This window comes from Aythya fuligula, chromosome 1, assembly GCF_009819795.1.
Source record: "Aythya fuligula isolate bAytFul2 chromosome 1, bAytFul2.pri, whole genome shotgun sequence".
In the NCBI taxonomy this organism is placed as follows: Eukaryota; Metazoa; Chordata; class Aves; order Anseriformes; family Anatidae; genus Aythya; species Aythya fuligula.
Window position 1 is genome coordinate 111,441,632 of NC_045559.1, and position 25,159 is coordinate 111,466,790.

The 25,159-nt window shown below is 39.2% G+C and overlaps 1 protein-coding gene across 1 annotated transcript in view; it reads right to left on the minus strand.

Annotated features, from left to right (window-relative positions):
* RCAN1 (regulator of calcineurin 1) overlaps positions 1–17,365 on the minus strand; it is a 40,040-nt gene extending 22,675 nt beyond the window's left edge. The window contains exon 1 of the mRNA XM_032184569.1: positions 17,118–17,365. Within this exon, the coding sequence (XP_032040460.1) occupies positions 17,118–17,342 (225 nt within the window). The 5' untranslated portion in view covers positions 17,343–17,365. The remainder of the gene's footprint in view (positions 1–17,117) is intronic.
* Between the last annotated feature and the right edge of the window lie 7,794 nt (positions 17,366–25,159).

A 25,159-nucleotide genomic window follows, 5' to 3' on the forward strand; every position in this document is an offset into this window, starting at 1 on the left:
CTTAAATTATGCCAATGGAGAAACACAGGTAAAGAAGAAAGTTTGTGGAAGAAAGTAGAGGAATTCTCTGAGCATTGTAAATATTTGAAGATTTCTCAGAAATATCCACACCTTCTGCCTGATACTAAGTTTAGTTCAAAATAATCATTTTTAGAAATGCCATAAGAAAGTCAAAGAGCAGCAACTTTAAGTGCTTGCTATTCTAACTATAGCTTCTCAATTGTGCCCCATGATTTGTATAAAATCATGGAAAGTTGCACTATTTCCTGATAGCATAAGGCAAAGACTGGTCACTCAAATATTTATTTGACTAATTCATTCCACTGGGTTTTCCAGAAGTGATTCATGGCTGTACTCTACTTTCCTGGAAAACATTTCACCAAGTCTGTACAGTATGTAAAGTAGTGTATTTTCATTGTCTAGTTTCTAACTGTGGATTTTGTGGATTTTCAATACTCCTTAAAAGCAAACAGCATTTTTTAATGAGTTCATCCTACCAAATACACTTTTGTTAACTCAAGCACTCCTATACCCAGGATGCCGGCTCTCACAGGAAACGTGTACGCACTTGTTTTTCTGACAAGTTACTCCAGGCTTACACACAGTTCTACTTATACATGTAACCAGACTTAGTACATCCTTTAATAGCACATTTTATCCTCTCTTGCCTGTCCTGATCCTGGCATCACTATTTTATGCCAATTCTGTTCCCAATTAAAGTTAATGCCGTAACATTGCCACTTTCCCAAATGAAAGGAGGATCAAGTCCTTATCTGTAAGCTCCTCTTAATAGGGATTTATCGCTATTTAGATGTCACCACCAAAATTACAGGGAGATGGGGGTGGAACACAAACTATCAATAAATAGGAATTTAACTGTTTAATACCACTGAAGGCAAGACTGAAGACAGGTTGACAGTTGATTTCAGGGCAACCTCAAAAGCCAGAGGCTGGTCAGTACCAGTGAAAATACAAACAGTGCCTGCAAAAAAAAAAAAAAAAAAAAAGAAAAAAAAAAGCCTCAAAGAAAAACAGAGCTGTCAGGAGACCTAATGCCATCTCCATTGACCCAGCAAGGGCTGCTGTGTTTAAATAGCAGGACACGTTATCCTCTATCACAGTACGTGTGGGAGGGAAAAAACAAGGAGTCGAGTACATACAAGTGAATCCCAAATCCATAGACACACCCGAGAGATATTGAAGTTTCCCCAATATTTTTTCTTACTTCCATATAGAAGTGTGGTAATTACAAACACTGACCTCTCTCAAGATTAAGGAGAAAAGGATGTTGCACAAGAAGGTAAATTTGTGCAGCCCCTTAAGAGGAGTATCTCTGTGGAAACATTCCCTATAAAACCCTCTGAGACCTGCCTAGAGGAACTAGGAAGGGGGATAGCAGTAATTTGATTAAAATAATTTTAATGCACATCTAAATGCTTATTTTCTTCAAAAATGTTATAAGAAATTGTATATGTACTTCACTCAATTTTAATTAATCTCATTTACAGGAACTCCAGTCACATATGCCCAAGGAAACTTTTTTGTTTTGTAAGGAAATTTAGAAAGAGCCTCCCTGAATACTCACATCTTCAATCACAAGTTTGTTCTTTTCTTGGAAGTCACAAGATTACAAATAATTTGTTTACATAGAGGGACTGTAAAATAATTACAAGTTCTCTGAAACTGCTTGCCAGACTGGTTCCTAAAATCCCTCCTGGTGTCAGTTCAACACATTACACACCAGTGGGGCTGACTTCAGTACCTGATCAAAGTTCTGGTTCCTCTGGTCAAGCCTGAGTCTGGAGGGTACTACTTAAACAAATGTGCCTTCAAAGTAGTTCCCAGGACCCTCACCTTCTCCCATGATCATTAAGGAATTTAAGGGACTGTAGCTCTGTTTAGTATGCAGATAAGCCCTGCGTATAGTGAAATGACATGTAACCTCGTTTCCCATTTAGATGTGGGTTGCTGTGTCTGTGCAACAGGTTGGTTTTCCTCACCAGACATTCTCTACTGTGCAACAGGACAATCGATTACCCAGTTCCTCCCTTCCCAGACAGTCTGACACAGCGCTGCTCACATTGCTTCTGGCTTGCGTTTGACTTACAAATTTCATTTTTATGAGAACTTTACACTACTTGCTTCAGGCAGGTTTCATCGGACTTTCCATTAAGCCCTTCTTTGAAATTAGCAGAAATGTTTAGGCTCTAAGCTTGATTCATTTTTATCAGTTTTAGAAACACACGATACCACCCATCTAAATAAAAGTGCTATCAAAATAGGAATAATCTTATAGTGCTGGAAACTTACTTCCCTCTGAAAGTTAAACAATATTGAAATTTCAGCAGGATATTCAACATGGAGGTAACTCCTCAGGTTTCTATACTGCTTTGAAATTCGTTGTTTACCTGCTTTCATAGTTCCCCAAACACTTTTATGGAAAATACAGCCATGAAGCCTTTTATCGGGCCAAGGAAGAAAGGCAGACAGCTCCCTTCAGGGTGCTGCCCTAAGCTATTCTTAGGCTGTTTGCTATTACTGCCACTCTCCAAGGTATTTCTGAGGAACTTCATTAAGTTACTGCAACAATAAAGTCCTAGTCAAAGGAAAGACTAGGATTGCGTACTTAGCATTTCAATAAATACAGAAATAAAGACATCTGTCCCATGTAAACAGTTAAGGCTTATCACTTTTTCCAGATGAATTGTTTTGATTGGAGTACTTGTGCAAAAAGCTTTTTTGGAGATGAAGTGTTTTATTGCACACAATTTGTGAGTGAAACCACCTAACGTACTCATTCTTCATTAAATTGCTTTGTGCACAATTAATAGATACTCTTTTAGGAGTCACAGTTTCATAAATGCTATTTTTAAGCATGGGTCATTTCTCAAAGTCACTTAATTTTGACAGCCTCTAAAGAAAAGCACTACCTTGGTTGTTTGTAAAGCCAACCAGGAAAATTTTAGCTGACATTCAAAAGCTGTCAAGAACAGTAAGCCTACAAGCATTTCCAGTTCTGCATTATGCAACCTGAATGTTACAAAGTTTTTGTAGATTTAAATTCAAAATAATTACACAATCTTCAAATTAGACAATATGCAATGCAAAGTACTCACCAGAGCAGTCAGCACAATAAAGTGATACTTAAAACAAGCAGGAGGGATTAAACAATAATGAGCACAGATAGGGGTTGGAAAAAAGATGTGGGGGGAAAAAAAAAATGTTAGCAGTTCTCTTAAGAAACCACTGTCTTGTGAATTTAAAAGAAATACCACACTGTCAGCTGTAAGAAAGTCTGCCGCCTGTTCTAGGGCTCAGAAACTACTAGTTACATACCCTGGAAAGTTTTATACTGCAAGCTGATTTATCTTTAATGATTTCCCTTATAGGAGAGGGAGAAAAAAAAAACATCACACTGCTAAACCAGGGAAAATTCTTTTAAATTCCTCCACTGCGAGCTGTTTCACCTGTAACCACATAACAAGTGCAGGATGTAGCAATTACAGTAACTCCTTTTGTCTGAGATGGATGAAGCTCCAATAAAATAAATGCAATCAGATCTGTCTGTTCAGAAATAAGCTTTGGTGTTCCACATCCAATCTATTAAAAAAAAAAAAAAAAAAAAAAAAAAAAAAAAAAAGATTATCCTCTTCAAGAATGGAGAATTAGGATAACTTGGTTGGGTTGCCATGTTAAGCCTTTTATAGCACTTACTACCCAGTGGTCATACTTTGGTTTTAGATTTACAGTTCCAAGTACTATTTCCCCCAGATTCTCATGGGGTATCACACAAACTTCTCAGCCTTCTCTCCTACTAGGAGTGTCCAACTGCTCATGAAGAACATGGCTGACCTTCCAAGAAAAAAAATTATGATGATTACTCAGTGCTCTATCAAATCCTCAGTGCCACTCAGAGCAGGTTCTCCTGCTTGAGAGCTGTCCCAGTGATCGGGGGCCTGAAAGGGACCCAGGATCCTTTCCTGACACAATCTGGGCTTAGGGGCTACGTTAGCACAAGCCAATGAGAGTTTAAGTACTTGTACTACATCGTGCGCTGAAGTTTTGCAGCTGTTTTTTGTTTTTCTTTTACTTGGCTTTCAGGAGATCCTTTATCTCCTTTTTAAAGCACAGATTTACTGTAAAAATAGTTGGGCAACATTTAAGGATTAAGTGACAGAGCAACTACACTCCTAACAATTATGGTTAAACCATAGGTCTCAAACTGAGCTTCTGGAATTTAAATTAGGCTTACTCTGTGAAAGACAGACATGGAAGCAAAGACAGCACAGACTCACAAACTTAAGTAACTTCTGTTTTTCAATTTATGATTAGCCACTACAGGATCAGATGTTAACTCTTACATTGTCTGGTTCTTCTATGATCTCAGATTTGTATTTAAGTGATGTTAAATTGTACTTTTTAAAGCATCATAAACTTTATGCTTCTTTACGTAGCATGGCAATTAAGAGACCAAATCTACTACAAATAGCTTCAATAGCTGACTAACTGTGGGAAAGAACTCCCCACCACCAAAACAGATACCAGTGTTGTCATCAGCTTCCCAGACCAAAGGACATTCAACAGCATCAATTCAGGTCCCTGCCACATCATCTGAGGTTCTTCACAGTCTCTGCATTGAAAGTTACAGCTGGGTTTGACTGTTCGCAACTCCCATTTACTTCCTACACCAACTTTGTCTGTGAGAATCTATAATGTGATGGTCCCTGAAATATTTTTAATTACACAAACTCCACTTTTTAAATAAAAAGCTAGTTCAGAACATTTTCAGAGATAAATACTTCAAAATTAATATGGCATTATGTTATACTTAAACTTTTGCATATTATGGAAAGGAAAAATGGATTCTCATCAGTATTTAAGAATCTTACACAGAATTTTATACTATTCCATCCCCTTTGACTAGCAAATATATATATCTTATCTTTTATGCCTTAAATGCACCTTCAGGACTGCATCATCTAAGGGGTCAGAGGATTATTGTAGTAGTAAGAAGATAATTTTCAGGTAGCAAATTGAAGTTAGCTGTCATTTGGAGCATTTCTGTTTATACAAGTATTCTTTGCTGCCTGTTGTCAGTTATCATTCTGATACACTTAACATACCTTATATTTACAATTCTGTCACTTTCACGTGCCAGATTTTACCTAAGTAATAACTTATGCTTTAAAAGACTAATACTGTTAACAGGTGAAGCTAAATCTATATGTTACCTTGAATTCAAGATTTTTATTATTTTTTTTTAAGTGTTCAGTGTTATTTTAGTCACTTATTTCTGTCTTAAGCTGTCACTTCCAACAAGTAAAAATAGGTTTTGTCCCATAAAATCTTTTTTCCCCCCGAAGTTATCTCCCCTCCACTCCCCAGTTATGTGAGCTCTGTAATACTCCCTGAAGACCATAATCTTGATTATATTTAATAAAGTTAAGCAGAGAAGTCTCATTAACATTAAAAAAGATGTAACTTCCATGCCAAAACTACTACTTGAATTAGGAGGAAGGTAGGGGGAAGAAGAGGACTAAACCATATGAAAACAGCATGGATTCTAGGGCTTTAAGGACTTTAACAGAAAGACAGCAGTATTTGTTTAACTTAAAGATGAAAGATATTATCAAAGCCAAGTACAAGTTATGTATTCTACAGCATTCATCTGCCCACTCTTTTACTATGTTCTCTGTGAACAAGGGAAAAATAAGAGTCAGGGGAAAAAGGTTATACTCAGGAGTCTTTAGAAAACCACAGAGCTGTTGAGAAGCAGGCTGCTATTTTGTGAACTTTGAAGAATGAAATTTTCCACTGGAGTCAGGGAAGGAAGAATGGAAGATGGTTTCAAAATATTTTTAAAGAATGTTCTGGGTGGGTAGCAGAAGAACAATACAATTGCAATTAGCGATTGTATTTCTAAGAACACACTAAGCGTACCCAGAAGTTTCAAAAGCATTTTTAAAATATTCTGATAAAGATAACAGAACGAGCCACAGAAGAGGCTGGATTTTTATCTTAAATCAAATGCATTTTTGGTAAGCTTAGTGTCTAATATTCTGATTTTCTCAGACATGTTAAGTTAGTGACATGCTACAGAGTGTGATAAGTTATATAACCTGTATTTCTGAACATACTGAATGTCGATTACAGCTTTTTACCAGCCAAATAGCCTGTCTGCAAAGCTTGTGAAGCTTCCTATGTAACTAACCCTTTTACTGCAGCAGGCATATGGTAGCAACACAAGGGCTGTATTACTTCAACTGTTTATGGAAATATCTTGGCAATAAGAACATGAAAATACCTTCAACCATCTGACCTAACCTTTCATGCCTCATGGTAATTTTGCTATTGAAACACTACTGGTAACAAAAAACCACTGCCATTTAAAGCTTTTGCAGTGCCTAACAATAGAGCTTTTAGGATGTTACTTTTGTTTTTATGGGAAACACACACCTGCTTTAGATGAAGGGGGAAAAGACTTATCGGAAAATAACTCCTGAAACCGTTTTGACTTCCTGAATATTCAAGGCCACAGCTTTTGTTTATAAATTTCTGCTTCAAATAACATTGCTAAAAACAAATACAGTTCATGCATTTCAGAAGACTGCTTCCCCTGTAGCTTTGGAAGTATGTAGCTTTCACTTTTTCTCAGCAGGGGAGATGAAAACTTCAACGTTGTACTCCAGTATTGATAAGAGCACAGTTTTTTATTTTGGCAGCTTCCCAAGGAAGAAACAAGAGACATAGCTGCATCTCAAGTAGTTAATTAGGGAACAATTTCTCCCCCAAACATCTCCTGTCAAGAATTAATGCACTTAATCTGCTATCGACTAGGTTACTAATATCGCTTTTAAAACTTGCTTGACATATACCAAAGAAACTCAAAATTTGTTTGAGGTTATTACACACCTCTCAGGAAAATGACCTTCTCCCACACTCGATTTCTCAAGTGGAAAGTATCTGACTCCCGATGCAAAGACTATCTATTCATGCCTAATAGGTGGGCTCTGTTTAGTGTCGTTAAATTATATGTTGTAACGAGGCGTGAACACATGGCTAACAGCATTTTTAACAGTCAGAAGTCACAATGATTTAACCTAGTCTCTGATCCGATTATTCTTTTGGTTATACAACCCCAGGCAAGAGTTATTCATACTTTCCACTGCCTGCAACAGCAGCTGTTTCACTATCACCCTGGAGCCTCAGGAAAATTCAAGCCCTTAATCACTATTTCCATTAGCCAACAGATCTTTGCTATCAGCTTGAAGTGATACGGCCGAAGTGCCAAGAAGTCTAACTACAGGAAATTGATTAAAAAACTATCCTGCAAAGAAGCAGCCACATACATCAGAAGTTGGACAAACACCACTAAATGGGTTCCCATTGATTCCTTCAAGCATACACAAGCCATGCACACAAGCTTTGCGCACATTCCTTCAAGTATGTACGTCCCCCTTGATGTGAGAATACTTCGCATCTTTAATAAGATCCCAATCTGCAGGATGTACATATTCTAATTCTTACCTCATCTTTTCTTTCTTTGCATGTTTCATTTCACCCTGCTCCCCAAACTGGGCAAACCAGTCTACCACATGCATATTCCCACTTTAGACAACAAGAAGCCTCAGCTTTCTGCAGCAATGGGCAACTCACTGCTGCAAAGCCACCAGTCCTGAACAAATTATCAAATTTCTCTCATAGATGGAAGTTGTTCATTAATACAATTCATAACAACAACTACACTTGCTGGGTTGCCCTCCTTTTCTTATTCTCACAGAATGGTTTGAGTTGGAAGGGACCTTAAAGATTGTTCCAACCCCCCTGCCATGGGCAGGGACACCTCCCACCAGACCAGGTTGCCCAGAGCCCCATCCAGCCTGGCCTTGAACATTTCCAGGGATGGGGCCTTGATAAATTATCTCACAAATGTCTTTTATTTAACCATATGGATTATGAACAGCTTCTTCACCTACAAAATCAGAAACAGGATAAAACCAATTTCTTATAACAATACAACTTGAGTCTACTGGCAGTTCACCAGCCCTGTTACATTAGCTTCCTATCTCTACAGAGAACGGAAACAGTACCTCTATGAAAGAAAAAAAGAACAATTTTCCATGCCTTTCAGCCAGTATTTGTTTGGAAAGCAGCCCAATCTTTAGAAGTACTTTGCATCCAGACAGTCCCTTGTTTTGAAAGCAAGTCCAAGCCTTCCCAGAAGCTTCCAGAATATTTTCTTTCATTGATGAAATAGAGAAGTGATTCTTTTACTCGCCTGTACAGCATTTAAAAAGGTATTTCTTGTCAAAGTCTGACTCTGTTCTAAGGATACCAAGATTATCATCATTAAGCATGTGATGCACATACACAAATAAATCCAGTGACCAAACAATACTTATCTCGCCATTATCTCTGCACAAAGCTAACATCCAATCCAGCGCAGCTATTTGCAGCTGAAATACAGGACGCACACCCATTACAGCATTAAGCTTTTATGATAGTTTCTATGTATACCTCAGGAGAGCTCTCTGCAGCTTCTCAATAGGCCAACTACAATGTAGCTTTCAAGACAGAAGTGCCAAAAGCACCTTAATTTTCTCCTTGCCAGTCTTCTGCCAAATGACTCAAGTTTATCCAGTCAAACACCCTTCAGCCACGCTGAATACAGATAGGAAAAAGTAATCACAGTACTCTTAACTCTGACTTCATTCTCTTAATAGGGCAGTTTGGTCACAGTTACCCCTCCTAAAACCACAGCTTCATCAGAACGATACATTGCCTCACTGTTTCTAGTGGCTTTTGTACTTCTGTAATATCTTTTGTACTTCAGGAACAAGAAGCAACTGAAATCCAACTCATGAGGTTTGCAATGTACTCAGCTCAGTAGCTAGGAGTATGTTCTCCTTCCAGGAAGTCTGCCAACATCAAAATAACTCCAGAAAAGAAAACCTCAAAAAAGGAAAAACAATTACCTGTGTCCGATCCAATTGTTAGCTTCTGAACTATCTGAGAATCTACAAAGTGAAGTTTATCTTAGACAATGAGAATATTTTTTAAAATAAATGAAATCCAGTGCACACACTAAGTATCAATAGCTCTGCTTTTATGAGTGGTACCAGTAATAAGTAACTCATGTAGTTAATAAAATAAGAAGAAAGCCCTCCTAGTTATCTCTGGCTGCAACAACTGCTTGCAGGAAGAGAAAGAAGGTGTAAGAGCAGGTAAATATCAACGTCTCACACTTAATCATTGCCACAGCAAGTCACAAACTTTGGGGATCAAGATATACCCTAATCACAGTGCTCAACGGCACCCATGAATCTGTAACACCCCTTTTTTAATATTAGGCTTCTGGCTTCCCTAACATACTAGGGTAATGAGATCCCCAGTTTAATTATGCATTACACACACACACACAAAGCTGTATTTGAGACCCCATTCCCAACTTCAGGTTCACTGAAGACAGCTGGATATTTCAGCTTCACTAATGTATTTCCAGCATATGTTCTACACTGGAAATATTCCACAGGGTGGCTCACTCCCACACCTCCCCTCTCTCATGGAAACAAGAAGCCTTTACCCTTCAAACTCCGGTTGTAGAATTTGATGGAGCCCACGTCTTCTTTTTTTTAAACAAGCCTGCAAATCCTTCAGGAATACCAAGTTACAATAACTAATACTGCATGAATGATCTCTATAGTCTTAAAAAAAAAAAAAAAAATACAGTTTCCATTGGGGGTGGGGGCACATTCTGGCTATCTCAATGGAAAAACCTGTAACTAATTACAAAGCCATTCCTAGTTGCTTCAGGCCAGAGGTGTCTAGAAAGCTTCTGTCACAGACAAAGCGAAGTCCTTGTGCTCCTGACAAGAGTCTCAGCTGGGTCCATCTCTGAGGTACTACTATCATCAGTTGCATCAAGTCTTGAGGGGAGAAAAAAAAAAAAAAAAAAAAAACAACGCAACAACCCAGAATCTCCACATCATGGTTTTCAGACTTGTGTTTCATCAATCTGAAGTCTCACTGAAAAATAGGACTTTTATATTTTTATAAAGTAATCCACAGAAAACATTAACAAGCTTCACAAACTGTTCTTTCACATTCAGTTTTACTTGACACATTGGTGTCAAACAGCTCATGGATTTTTTTTTTTTTTTTTTTTTTTTTTAAATCAGAAGATGCAGTAATGGCAACAATTTTTTTTTCCCCCCTCACTAACTTGAGCAGCATCTCCACGTAAAGCTTAAAGTATGGAAACACTCTTTACACCTGGTAGTGCTTAGAGCAAGAGTTAAAAATCAAACCAATCCCACCTGAAGCTACCTAGCATCCCAGCTGTCTGTTAGAACACAAATTTAAAAATATAAAAACAACGCATGCACATGAGGATCTACAATATTTTTTCACTATAATAAACAATACAACATTATTTCTATTATGTGCTATATATGAGTTTAACAGTGTACCTGTTTTCAAATATTTTACTCATTTTTTCATTTTCAGTTCTGACACTAACTTATGACCCTAAAAGACCAATATTAGACAAAAAATAGACATTTACAAACATTTTTAATCAAAATGTGACCAACTGAACAACCATTTTCACTGACAAACTACTGGAGGCCTAAGCTTTCTCTAGGACTGCTGTCAAAAAAAAAAATCTTTTATTACCATTTTAAACCTATTTTGCATAGGACAGTTTGGCCATTACCAATTAACATAACCATTAATGCTTACACCAGCAAATATTATAATGTCAAGAGGTTTTTGTAGTGAGTTTTGAGTTTGCATCACATCTAAATTCTGTAGTTATTTTTACATGGGCACATCTGTGCTGGTATTTCTGGAGAACGGACCTTAATTTGTTCCTGAAAGACACAGATAACAAAGAACATAAGGAAATCTCCTCCACAGCATTTTAATGTACACTGGACTTGTTGGTATGACTAGAGCACAGTGATTTAAACCAGACAAAGCTCTTCCAAATTTCCATGAGATTCTCCAGGGAAATTAAAGCTTTTAAGCTTGTATCACAAATTTTTCCTAGTCTTTTTTAATGACCTGGGGTTAATGATTAGAGTATTAGATCATACAGGAATATTTTTTTTCTTTATTACCTACAACACCTATGCTATTAATGGCCATTTTACAATATTTATTTTTACTTTGCGAAAGTATTTTTAAGCTACTTAACAGCCATCTCAGGCAGCATTACTGAAACTGTTTCCATTTATAGCCAAACATGCCAAATCTGAATGTTGCTTACCCTTATTTTCACCCTGTATGTATGACTTTCCTTAACATATTATATAAGCGACATACTTCCCATTCTTCAAGCAAACAGTGCAAATCCTTTTATATGTAGAAATAAAATGGATGATCTCTGTACTTTAAGGACTTAACTAGTACCAGGACTTTGGATGTAGAAGTAAGTATTTTATGCTTTCCACGTGACCTAGAAGACCTACAGAATGTTCCCAGTGTGGTATAGAACTGAGACTGCTCCCAAATCCCTCCTCTCAAGACCATGACACAGAAAGCTGCAGCACAACGGCTTTCTTGTTAGTAACTCACTTATGTTAAAAACTTTGACTTGTATTCACGTATGATGCACTCAGAGATGCCTTGAGGACAAAAACCTACAGAAATGAAAATAATTCTTCCTCCTCCTGTGAAATCACCCTTTCTGCTGTTTCATGGCTTTATCTGAACTTTCACAAGAAAGATAAGTATGGAAGGAAGCCACCCAAATTGCTGTTCAATGCCTCAAAGTCCAAGTCTATGAAAAAAGCAGTCAAGGACTGCTTGAGCAAACTTCTTTATGCTGTATAGTCTCTTCAGACCCTTCTATGCCAGCTGAAGATGAAGAGTACTCAGCTCAAAAGGTGATTTATTCAAATAGTCTTTGTGATGACAAAGAAAGCAACATCCCACATGAGCACTGGGAAGAGCAACTAGAAAACCTTCTCTGGGCTCACAGGCCAGAAAAAGCTACTCAAGTGGGAAGACCGAAGACATCAGCCTTAAACGAAACAGACACACTGAATATTCCACTTCTTCATGACTGTTGCTAAAGTTTCCATACAGACCATGCATTTAGTATAAAATGGTCATATTATGAATAAAGTATGCCAGCTTTTTAGACACAGTTTTTCCAAAGACCCTCAGGAGCTGTGGAGGTGAGACATCCCAATGACTCTCAGGAGTTCACGTTTGTCCTCAGATGCCAAGATATGAACAAGTTCTGCCTATGCACTTAGCTGACTGGATGCATCCCAGAAGCCATAAAACTGCACTAGCATGGTATTATGCTCCACTGTAACATCAGAAATTATTACGTCAGCCATAGCACTACAGTTATATGGTCTCCAGACTGCAAGTCACTCAAAAGTCTGCCTTAACCTGTTAACAGCTGCAGAAGGAACCTCTATCATCTCAACGTACAACAACTAAATAACTTTGAAAATTTAATTTTACTGCAAGAATTTTCATACTGGAAGGTTTTTTTTTTTTTTTTTTTTTTTTAAAACCATCCTTAGCCATTTCACTGTTCAATGTAAAAACAGGCCATTGGGATAGGATTTTGAACAACAATCTTAACCCTCAGCTTTTTGTGGAAAGCAACAAAATAGATTTATAAACATTGTCACAAAAGTGATTTGAGGAAAAGCACCAGCACAGGAAGAATGAAAGACTTCAAAAACACACACAGAAAAGTACGGATTTCATACAGTTCCCATTAAGGGAACATTTCACCAAAACCAATGCTGTAGTCACAAAAATATAAGCTTTTTTTTTTTTTTTTTTTTTTTTAAATGTGACCTAAGAGGATTGACAAACTTTAAGTAAAAGGATTAATGAGGCATGTGACTGAGACAGGAAGAGATTACCAGAAAACCCAAGCACTATTCTGTAAGGAAGGTTTTGTGAATACTCCTGAGAAATTTGACCAACTTCCTGTAAAGCAGAAGTAATTCTTTAAGTATTTAATACAAAATACATTCAACATCTCATGATTATTTCAGTAGGCTGAAAGTCAATTAAAAGTTTCCAGAGGCATGGCTCATTTAACAATGAGTTTATTTTCAGATCAATTCACAAACAAGTTTTTCCATATTAAACCTATACAAAGCTAAAGGAAGACTAGACTTTTAAGGCTATGATAATCATTAACAAGATGCAATATATCTGCCATTGCTGCTTTTACTCTTGGTTATACTACCGCAGAGAATTCTGACCTTTTCAGGCCTTATCTTCAAACACAACTATGATTTATTTAAAAATAATCAGGCGCTGTTTCACAGCCAGTTCTACCCGTGCTCACCACTGGAGGTTACATGAGGACTCAGATGTGCTCTCCTAGGGTAGCAGGAGACCAGCTCCCTCCTACTAATGCACTGGAAAGCAATCAAGCTAAGTTCCTTTAAAAAAAATTCAGCTTTCAGGGAAGTTTTCTCTAGCAAGCTCTGGAGAAAAACTATTATTGCGATTTAACAGCCTGTTATCTATGAATGCGGGTTTTCCATTAATTAAGGGAAACCTGCTACATTCGTTACTTAGCAATAACTTGGGAGATTTAGTAGACTAAGGCAATTATAGGTACCTTAAAGTAATGCAAGGAGTTCAACCCGCCCTAAGGAAAACAGCTGTATCCAAAGTCTGTCCCTGCCCCATTAAAAATGCCACAATACAACCCACCAAAACTAGTTCCTCAGTAGCCCAAAGCTGAGTTCTTTCTAGAAACTTTACATTCCTCTTTTAATCCCCTCAAATTAAATGAGTGATACTTGTCTACAATTAAACTGAAATGGAAACCTGACAGTGCAGACCCAGGTAACCTACTTAGCAAGAGACTACTGGGGCATAAATGAAGTTATTTAGCCCCCCGGTGGCCGTGCACTGAAGTTTAAAATCATCAGTGAAGTATGCCACATCCCTCCAGGATTACAAGACACAAGCAAGCTATTACCTTCTGCACTTGCTATTTCTCAGTGGAAGTCCTATTAAAACACCCAAGTGTCCTCCACTGACACACACACAAAAAAAAAAAAAAAAAGACAAAAAAATTGAATACCAGCTGAGGAAGATGGAAATGGGAAAATTAAAAAAAATGCTTGCTCTGGTAATTAGCTACTGACACTTTTAAATGAGTACACAGGCTCATTTTAAAATCAGTAATAGTACAGTTACAGCAGATCAAACTCATCTACATATTGCATGAATAAATATCACTTTAAGAAAAAATACAATTGCTCAAGCATAAAGTCAATATTAGGACTGCTAAAAAGCCAAGGGAAGGAGTACAAGACACTTCAGGAAGTCAGAATAGAATTTGTTTCTGAGGTAATTAGCCAACCTGAAGATCAGATGAAGTGTTTTTACTTCAGATCATTTACCATACACATCTGTGAAGGCAGAGGTAAGGGGATACAGTCTATAGGAATTTCTTCAACTGGGAGTTAGAAAAAGCCTGAGAGTACGTATTTCAGCATTCTAGGGAAGATTTTGGAAGTGATACTTAAATACCTCATCGATGGCTTTCCAAAAAGTCAGATTGTTTCTTCTCTGCTGTATTCACATAAGAAAGAATCACTTACTAGTACTATTACCTTACCTGAGAAGATGGTATATTTTAAAAGAGATTTATATCAAAACCAATAAAAAAACAAAATCAGATTTCAACTGAAAAAAAAAGAAAGAGCAAAGCCAAAGACATACAACCAACATTTCCACGTCTTAAAATCCTGTACTTTCACCTTTGTTGTGCCACTCTTATCATTAAAAAAAAAAAAAAAAATTTCACTGTTGAGTGTTTATTTCAATACTTTTCTGACCAGAGGAACTGTGAAACTTCAACATGGCAAGAACACCAAAAGAGAAAACCCACAAATATAAATAAAATACCCTGGCCCATTGACGCATTCTGAGAGCAAATCACTGATTTTAGGGAACCTGCTCCAAGCATTCTAACTTCTAAAAACATCTCTGCCTGAACAGTTTGGTGGCAACTGTAATTTAAGGAAATGCTGTAGCCACAGCCCTACCTCACCCCTAGCTGAGGAGGAAGGAGTTTGACACAAGCAGGAATCACTGACTAGGGAGGGCAAAATGGAAATAGTTGGCAGCCGTCTCCTATCTCACCTTTGATTGGATCAGCCCTCCTCAAATAGGGCAATCCAGGATTACAAAGGGGCCTACCAAAGAGAAGAGGAAACTCAACTCTGCAGAAAAGGTATTTTAAGACTGTTGTATACACCTTATTTCTTACCTTTTTACTCTCAAAAACACACTCAACTCATCAAAAGTAATAGATTATTTATAAAAATAATATGTCTATATTTTGCTATATTTTACAATACCTTTACTCATTCCTTTATGACAGAATAAATTAAATGCAATTGCTTGCAAGTCCTTTAAGAGCAAATTTGACTTTTCTGTAAACTGAGTTTTCTTAAAAGTAGCTCCTTAAGTATAGTATGGTTATCATCTTATAATTTGTTGCAGATACTAAATCAAAATCACCTTCATTTTCTTGGGTACCAGAATTACTAACTCCTAATGTAAAACTGGATGCATGCACACAAGGTGCATTTTAATACAACCTTACTCTTCTCATATTAACTAACAGCAGCACAATGAATCCACCTTTCACCAATCCAAGCAGACCAGGATCCCAGCCTTAGTGCCTCATGTCACCTCTTCTCTTCAGTGAATCACTTCAGTGGCAGAGGTCCAGTTTGCCAAGAGAGAACTGTTCTTTAATCTATTAGAAGTCTGTGTACACCTACCAACTGCCTCAACGTTCTTTATAAAACTTCCAGAAAGATTCCTCTTCCCTGTTGGGCACAAACACCATATTAATTCAGGTTCAAAATAAAATTAAATCCCTAAGGCAGAGAAGAATTAAGAGCAACAGCTATGCTGCAGTAACTATGCATACTGTCATCCCTGTTTAAGGCAAGACAGTTTATTTACACCAAGACGATTAATTAAAACAATAGGAAATAAACTTGCAATTAATCTGCATTCCTACCTGCTGCAACTCTTGGCAAGGAAAAAATAAGTAGAATGAATAAGAAAAAAAAGATTGTCATTTCAGTAATGCATAAGACTTGGTTCTGATCTAAGCTTAGTATGTGGAGACTGAGAGCCTTTGGAATTAAAACAGAAAGACGGAAAAATGGCTTAAGTGTTTAGACACTTCCCAATCTTCTGTGTAATCGTGCATTTATGTATGTGCATATGTGTTTTCAAAATACACCCTTTCAGGTTATAGAATTCACCTACGAAAAATACTATTACCACCAGCAACTGAAGATACTGGAACTGATTACGTTTTGCTAAGTACATTTGGAGTGAACTTGAATTAGAGAGGGTAAATCCCTGTGAAGGTGCCATTCCCTTCCTAGCAGCAGGTGCCCTGCGTGATACAGGATTACACTGCTGTTAAAAGTTACATAATTTTAGAAAGTAATAGAGATGGTGCAGCTATATTGTACTCCAACCTCCAGCTCATTTTTAATGCATTGCAACTGTTCGTAGCCTTCAGCTGTTGGACCTCTGCTGTATCTACTCTAAATTGTTTTTCACAGAGACAGCCAATTATTGTAATAGGATTTTAAACCAGTACGCTTATTGCCTAATTTTTCAAGTAGGTTTCATTTTGAATTTTTTTAAGAAATGAGCGTCTCTTTCAGTATCAAAGGAAGTAGGAGCTTGATGGCAAAAAGGAGTGTAAAAATAAGAGAGAGAAATGCTGGCTTCACTCATTCTTTAATTCTGGGCAACGGTGCCACAGGTAAGGGGAGGCAAGCTCGATTTGAATTCCAGTTCCATCAGGAAAGCCAGGGACGAGGTGAGCAGCAATCCTGAAGCGTTTACATCAATTTATTAGACCTGGATGTCTCAGGCAGCGTGTGACATCCCTCCGACACCTGCTGTCACCCTGCCCTGCCCTGTCAGAGCGGCGTGCAGCCCTTTTAAGCCCAGCCGGGCACCACAGCCCCACTTAGCTGCCCAGCCGCTCCCTCCCCCTGCCCTCAGGGCAGCCCCACGCCCCTCGGGCTGCCTCCCCCGTCCCTCCCCGCTCCCCCCCGGGGCGGCGCGGCCCTCACCCGGCACGGCCCCTCCTGGAAGACGCGCGGGTCGAGGTTGCAGGCGATGGTGGCGGTGGGCAGGTCCGCCAGCGCCTCCGCCTCCATCGCGCCGTCCACCAAGCTCCAGGCCGCCTCGGCCGGCAGCGCCTCCTCTTCCTCCTCCTCCTCCTCCTCCTCCTCCTCTTCGTCTCCTTCCCGGGGCGACGGCTCCGCTGAGCCCCTCCCGCCGCCGCCGCTCTCCATGGCCGGCGGCGAGCGGAGCCCCCGCTGTGGGGCGGAGCGCGGCTGAGGCGGCGGCCGTTGGTCCCCCCCCGCGGCCGTTTAACCGTCGCCTTCCTGCCCCCCCCGCCCCGCGCGCAAGCCCTATAGGCGGCGGGTGCTGCCGCAACAGGTGGCCCGCGGCAGCGCGGCGCTGCCGGGCGCCATCTTGAGTGAGGGCAGCGCCGCCCTGAGGGGCGTTAAAAGGGAATAAAAAAGGGGTGGTTTAGGAAGACACCGCTCAGTGCCTCGTGTTTCTCTTGTCTGTCCCCAGAACTGCCTGATGTAGCTCTTGATGTTCTGCAAAGGGTTTCATGGTGCTGCAGAGTCAAGGGGAATAAAAAGCCTGTTGGGAGAGTTGTGTCGTGTGGTGTTTTTGTCGCTACTCCCTTACCTTGGACCTGAAGGAGACATATTCTTAAAGCCTTTCTTTTTTTTTTTTTCCTAGTGATGAAAGTCTATAAGGGACAGCTGCACCTTTCTTAGCTAAGCTCAAGGAGCTGCTCGTGTCAGACATTCTGCAGATGCCAAAAGCTTAACTATTTGTGCTGAGCTGCTTAGTCCAATGTAACCAACCTAGACAAACACTTTTCTTACATACATGTATATACAGCAACGCATTTTAGTGTAAGACCTTAGAGTGAACTTCACATGACATGCTTTTTTTTTTTTTTTATATATATATATGAAGTTACTGTGATATTCATGTATCAACCCCAAATATCCTATCCTTGTAGAAGAGTAGCACAGAAGAGTTAAAGGTAATAAGGAGTGAAAAGGTGTTGGATGATAGCTGGCAAAATTCTAACTCAGTCTTCGACCTTCACAGGGCTGAGTAAGAAAGCAGGAGGTCTGAAAGTGGGAAGTGCAATCCCTCCAAAAGCTGTTTTCTCACCAAGACCAAAAGAGGGCTACCACAAGAACACCACTTTTAGCAAGCTGAGGTGCTAATCCTATTCTCATGTTCAATTTCCAAGAAACTTCTCACAGACGTGAGTGAGGAGGCACCTGTCATTTATATTACATCTCAGTCCCAGGACTTAGAAAGCAGTATGTCATCACACACTGATCTTGTCAGCAGGCGTCATCTATCCAGAGGCTCAAAAAAACCTGTTTCAATTCAGAATGTCTGGTGTTCTAGACTGCAATTTAAACTATATCTTTGTAGATAACATGTGTTAGCATGCACTTGGAAAAAAATTACTGTGATCTTACTGTGATTTTAATGAGATCTTGCAGGATACAACAAGGCAAAAAATACCAGGCAAAGAGATACTCATTTGCCTTCTCCCTCCCTCCTACATTTTTTTTTTTCAGACTCTGTAATCTGTCTGTTGTAATCCATTCAAGCCTTTCTCAGAGAGAGACACATCTTACGTACAGCATATTTTCGTGACTGGTTGCTCTAAGTCATGTAAGTCTGTTTATATTTTCACAAACATCCAAACAAATGGTATCTTATAGAAAAGTTCACGTATATGAACTTGCTGAAACATTTTAGAGCTAACATTTCAACCTTTAGATAAGCTAATATAATTTTAAATCTTATTCTATGCTCTCAGATTTGCTTCCTGATGTGAGTAGTGATAGCTTCTCAAAGGAGCAAGTATCTGCACTCTCTGTTTCAAGAGTCCTAGCCCTCTACAGAAACCTCATCTGAGGAACCTGAACAAAAATCTTCTGTTATAAGTATTTAAAAGCTCTCACAGAAGAAGCAAAACCTGCCAGCAACAAATTCCTGTGATTGCCGCTTGCCATTTTACTGTTATGAAAGCCATTCAAAATCCTAAAACTGGCCACTACTGGTCTAATGGCATAAACCACCACCAGCTGGTAATTGCAACCAGGTGTCAGATTTGTGGATGAAAATAAGTCATTAATTATATTTGTATCATAATAACACCCAAAGCTCAACTGAGATCACTATCACGTTGTTCCAAGCACTGCAGTCTGAGGACCTATCTGCCCAAAGAGATGAAAAGTTCAGGCAGACAATTCAGAGAAAGCAAGCATTGCTGGCATTCTAGAAATACAGCAAACACCAATATGAAGTGACCACCACCACCGCCCAGGCATTGTGAACCCCACCGCCAGTTGTGAACTTCAGAAGAAAAATTAAACCTCACTCTCCCTAATCCTAATGTTTAATGATGGATTCCTCCCCTCTTTCTGTTAGGTGTGAAGAGAATGCAATATATGCTTTTGACTAAAAGATTTGGTAAGCCAAGAGAAATGAGATCTTAACCACAATGCTCAATCCTGAGAATGGAGCACATATTTAATGTGATTGACAGTGATTAACAGTAGTGATTTCTTTACATACAGGAAAAAAAAAAAAAAAAAAAAAAAAAAAAAAAAGGTTCCTGGAACAAATCACTAAATATCACTAAATATACACTTGAACAGTGCTGTTCAGGTGTTTTAAACAACGCACACTACCATCTAGTGGTAGAAAGAGAGGCACAAAACATCTCAAAAGGGCTATTTTTATTACATGTATCTGCATAATGAAATCCTCACTTCTCAAGTGAACAGAAGTTATCTAACCAGCATGAAAAAAAAAGAAAAAAGAAAATATAGAGAATGTTCGAAGAAGGACTGAACATGCGGCTTGTGGGTGACTTTACTTCCTGAAAACTAATGCAAACTACTGGCTTGTTTAATATTCCGCAGAGCAGATTTTCAGTGCACCTATTGAGCAGCTGCATATAGACAGGTGTAGTTAGCAGTTTAAACACATGGTATTGGTGTCAGTGACAGTACATTGGAAGACTTAGATTTATTTTTCCTGGATAGAAGCCTATTCACAACATGATACTGCAATCATTCATTGGCTGTAGACTTTAAAAATGGTATGCATGTCTAATATATGCATATATATTCAACATTAATTTTGGCTATCAATAACACAGTTTTATTTTCATTAAAATGTTTTTTATTACTCCCATATACTGCAAGTATCCTGAAAGTAAAAGCCAGTATCCTCAATTTCTTGCTTACATTGACGTTAAAAAACTTGTACTACCAGCTATTTGCTCATGTTTGTTTTTGAAAATCTTGACTTCTTAAACCTTGTCCAAATAACCCCCTAGATTTACAAAAATAAATGTCCAATGTGTCTAGAGACTTCAAAGCGCAAATCAACCCAGTCATCCTGATTGAATATAAAACATGGTCAAAAGAACCTGATCCATATTTGCAATTTGCCCACAGTCAAGGATGACACACCAGTGTATGGTATTTATATATTTACTTAATTTCCCTTGTTAGATCATATGAACTTCATAAAAGCCCAACTGATCCAACAACACTGACTTGTGGGGGTCTTCTCTATCAACAAGGTCAGAGGAAGGGGTTCTCAATCTCTCATACCTGAGGTATGCCAGTCACTTTTCAGTCTGTTTGCTCAAAATCCAGTTCATTTGTCAGAAGGGAAATGCCCATCGCTGCTTCCTCCCCACAGCTAGGAGAATCTTACACTCACTGGCAGCTCCTTCACAAACTGCTTCATGAGCTTTACCTCCCGTATTTCCTGCAGCTCTCTTGGAGCCCATGTTCTTTAGGAGGTTTTGCTAAAATCCACCTCAGTGAAGTCTCCAATTTACTTCTTTCAAGTGCTCGTTATCTGCTGAGCAGCCCCTCTCAGTTACTTTCTTATATATAGACATGTTCCCCTTCAAACAGCCTCCCACAGACAGAGTGAGATCTGAGCCTCGTTAAAGCAAGCCAGTTATGTTAAAGTGAACATATAAAGCACACAAACCCTCACTGCTTTTGCTTTAAGTTCAGCTTGAGCAAACCATATGCCCCAAGGAGAAAGTAGATGTAAAGAAAGTTCCCTTATATAACATTTTGTTCTGATGTTAAATGCTGTTGGAGGTATGTTTAATTTCTAGCTTAAACTTGCCTGATTCTCCCTTATAACCACTTGTTCTTGCTATGTTTTTCTTTGCTGAAATAAAAACCTCTCCCAGTACTTGGTGTTTTATATTGGAGTCCCTCCTCACTATTCTTCTTGCTCAGCTAAGCAGATCCAGCCCTGCAAATCTCTCAGGAGGTAGAACTCCTTTTGGGGTTGCCGAAGGGGTTTCACGCCTGGTCCGTGGTGCTCCTCAGCGTGCTCCCTTTCCTTCCCTTGACTTGGAAAAGGATCCCCTTTTCCAGAGCATCAGGCCATGAGGGTCTGGATGCCATCAGTGCTGCTTGCAAAGCTCCTGACACTACCCTGCAGTGTCTGAATCTGGCTCTCGTAGAAAAACATCTTTAACAACACAACCTAGGGAGTTATTTCTGACAGTACGTTAGTTCACTGCATTCACCAGTAACTTTTAAGCACCAAAGGAGCTAACAACACACCATCCAGTTTTATTTTTTCTTCTTTAACTTGTGCAGACTGATCTTCTTCAGGTTGAAACCACAGTAGTGAGAATAAGAAAGCAGGGACACAGCCTCCCTGTCCCACGTTGTGTAATGTTTTTTATAGAACACTGTGTAATGTTATTTTAATGTTTTTATTTTCCTTCTGCCTGAAAGAGAAGCAGAATCAGCTGGAGTGTTTTTCAGTCCCACTAGTGTTTGAAAGAGTAGGAATTGTCCCAGAGCAGAGAAAAAAACATACAAATAAAGTGTCATTAAATAAGATAAATGAAGTGAACCTAAGGCTTCTTTACCTTGATGTTGGGGGGAGGCTACGAACAAATCCGCAGTGCAGGAGGTAAGGCTTGTTAGGGAGCCTTTGAAGCCGTAGGTAATGCAAAGCACATTCAACTGATTCAGATCAGTTGCTTTGTTAAATGTCTATCAGCACGATCTCTTCTCTTTCACACATATCTCCCTCTTCTCCCCTGGTTCGTTATGCTCCCTTCCTGCCACCCTTCCTCGGTGAGACAGTGAGGTGCCTGGATTTGCACCGTGCCTGGCACAGATCAACTCCCAAGGTCGCTGCCACCTTTGGGTGTGCCCCAGATCTAACAATGGTGTGCTCTTCGTTATACTATCGCAGCAGGTTACCCTGTACCTCTTACTGATTTTTGAACTGTGCTCCGGTAAGTCGACTCCCAAATTAGGTAGAAAAGAGCAATACATTGTAGAGGTAAATGAGCCATTTATTTCAGGAGCAATTGGTAATAAGAAGCCTGGTTACTGATTTACAGCAGAGCTCGGTTACAAGTGCTGTAGAACAAATGGGTTTTGTGGGGAAGCACTTCTGAAAAGGAACAATAAATACAATACAATAACAACAAAACTTGTATCAAATATTTTAGCAGAAAGAGTGAGGTTTGGTCCCTGATTTGGGGAAAACAAGAAAAAGAAAAAGAAAAAAAGAAAAAGAAGAGAATGATTGTGGCAAAACTACTGCATGCAAATAAAATGGATATTAGTTAAAAATGGACTGGGACTCATACAGAGCAAACTGTGTGTAATTCTGCCCCAAGGCAGATTGTGCATGTCTTTTTCTATGATTTTCTACCCTTTATTATGGCTTTTAGGGGATTAAATGCCCAAACCAGCTTCACTAAACATTCCTTTAAAATAAATAAATAAATAATAATAATTAAAAAGCTGTATAGATGTCATGGGAATTCCACTTTGGAATGAAGCAGAAGAAAAATAAGACCTCTGGAGATCACCTGTTCTTCTCACTACAAGGTTGCAAAAGCAAAAAAAATCTTTCCTGATTATATGAAAAAATATTTTCAAGGCTATCAGAGTGCATAAAAACGTTTCTGAAAATTCTGCTGAAGTGAAAACTATACGTTAATTTGTAGAGAGCTACATATAGATGAGATGTGTTTTTCTAATGAATAGAGTAATTTAACAGTAAGTGTAACAGTCAATGTGCAATTACTGTTCACTAATCATGATAAGTGTCTCTCTCAATTGCACATGTAACTTACTTTTATATCAGCTTGGTATTTTGTAATATTCTGTTTTATTCGCAAATCTATAAATACTCTAAAACCTATTATTATTAAAAAAAAAAAAAATCTCAGATTTGCAAAGAAGGAACCCATTAAAGGCCAAATGCAAGTGGAAATTGTACAGAATGTGATCCTATTTTACATGGGGAAAAAAGCTGCTAAGAGCCATGAAAGGTTAACTGAAATTTAAAACACAAGAAAGAGTATGAAAAGATCAAATGAATCATGATTAGGGATTACATTCTAAGAAATTATTCCAAGACACTTTGGTCATAATAAAAAAGGAAACTATAGAATAAATAACAGGTTAATGTAATACGAATGAAAGTAGTAGAAAGGTCAAGAAATTCTAGATAGGTTATTAATAGTGAAGGAGGACTTTAGAAGAAACTTTGAGTTAAGTGTTCTGATGGATCTGGTTAGGGCTTCATATACCATTTCATAAAGCAGGACAGTGTGAGAAAAGTAACATTTATAACAGAAACCTTAGGAACACCACATGTAGTTTATTCATGTTCAGTTCATCACTTTGGAAAACTCACACCCCAAATCCAGTGCCACAGTCAGTGCGTCAGAAAACAGAAGGAGGAACGATGCGGGTGACAATAATGAAATCACAGTTACTTAATAAGACCCAGATCCTCACAAAGACTCTTAGCTTTAAACATTTCTCTAATCCTATTGAATCACGTGCAAATCGTGACGGTCCTTTAAATAGTGGTGTGTGCATGCCCTAAGTAATGGCACATGAGGCCGGGCATGGCCATGGCTGAAAGGCATTTGGAAGTGAGGAGGGAGGAGTTCAGTGAAATAAGTTTGCCTGGGGTTTCCCAAACAAAACATGGGCAGAGGCCCCGAGTAGCCCAGAATGAGAGCAGGTCCTGGGTTTGCTCAAGACATGCTGTCAGCAGCAAGGTGAGGGTTCAGCTGGCCTCGCTGCTTGTTTTGTGGCAATATTAGCAGCAGGCTGCCTCTGCCCCTGCATGTAGGCTGTCCCCCCTGCACATATAAATACCCAGCTCCTTCCCCAGCAGGCTGCAGGTAAGCAGCTGGGGAGGGAGCCGATCGCCCCTAAGCAGCTTAGGGCCGGGAAGCTCAGAGCATGCAGATGGCATCCCCCCAGCACACACCATGCCGCTGCCATTTCCAGAGAGGTGTCTCCCACTCTGAATTTTGCTGGGGCAGACGGAGCAGCCTGCTGAGCACAAAGCAGCAGAGAGCTCCATCGGCTTCTGGACAGAAGTTTAAGGAACCAGTGTCAGAAAGAACAGAGAGACATAAATGGATTTTGAAAGTGCTAAAAATCATCGTCTTCCAACACCATTTTTAACACCCCATTTCTGGACTCACCTGTATTTCCCACCGAGTGCAGTGCAACATTGGTTACTCAGCATCTGGCAGAAATGAGCAGAATCCAAATCCTCTGTGCAGACAGGTTTTGCCCTGGGGATGCACATCTTCCCTTGTGAAACGTGGTACATGTGGACGAGCCCACCCAGCAAAACAGCACAATGCCAGCCAGAGCCAGCAGTGAAAACAGGCAGAGCAGGCTGCTGTGTGAGCAAAAACGCCTTGCTGGCTCCGTTACCCCAGTTCTCTGCTCATTGTGTTAGGGTGAACTATTAAATATTTGGCTGTTGTGTATTTGGCAGCTCCCTTGTAATGCAAAAGGCATTTTTTTCCCTTTAGGCTGCAAAACAGTAACCTAGATCCGCAACTCACTGTACATTCAGGGAAGGAGAGGAAGTGACAATAATCAAGTAGAGCCTAATTGATAACCCCCAGGGATGCAACGTGTTCACCAACAGGCTGTAAAGGGATCTTGGTGCTGTCCACTAATGTCTGACATATGCGATATTTAATTGCCTGCACTCAGCTTTT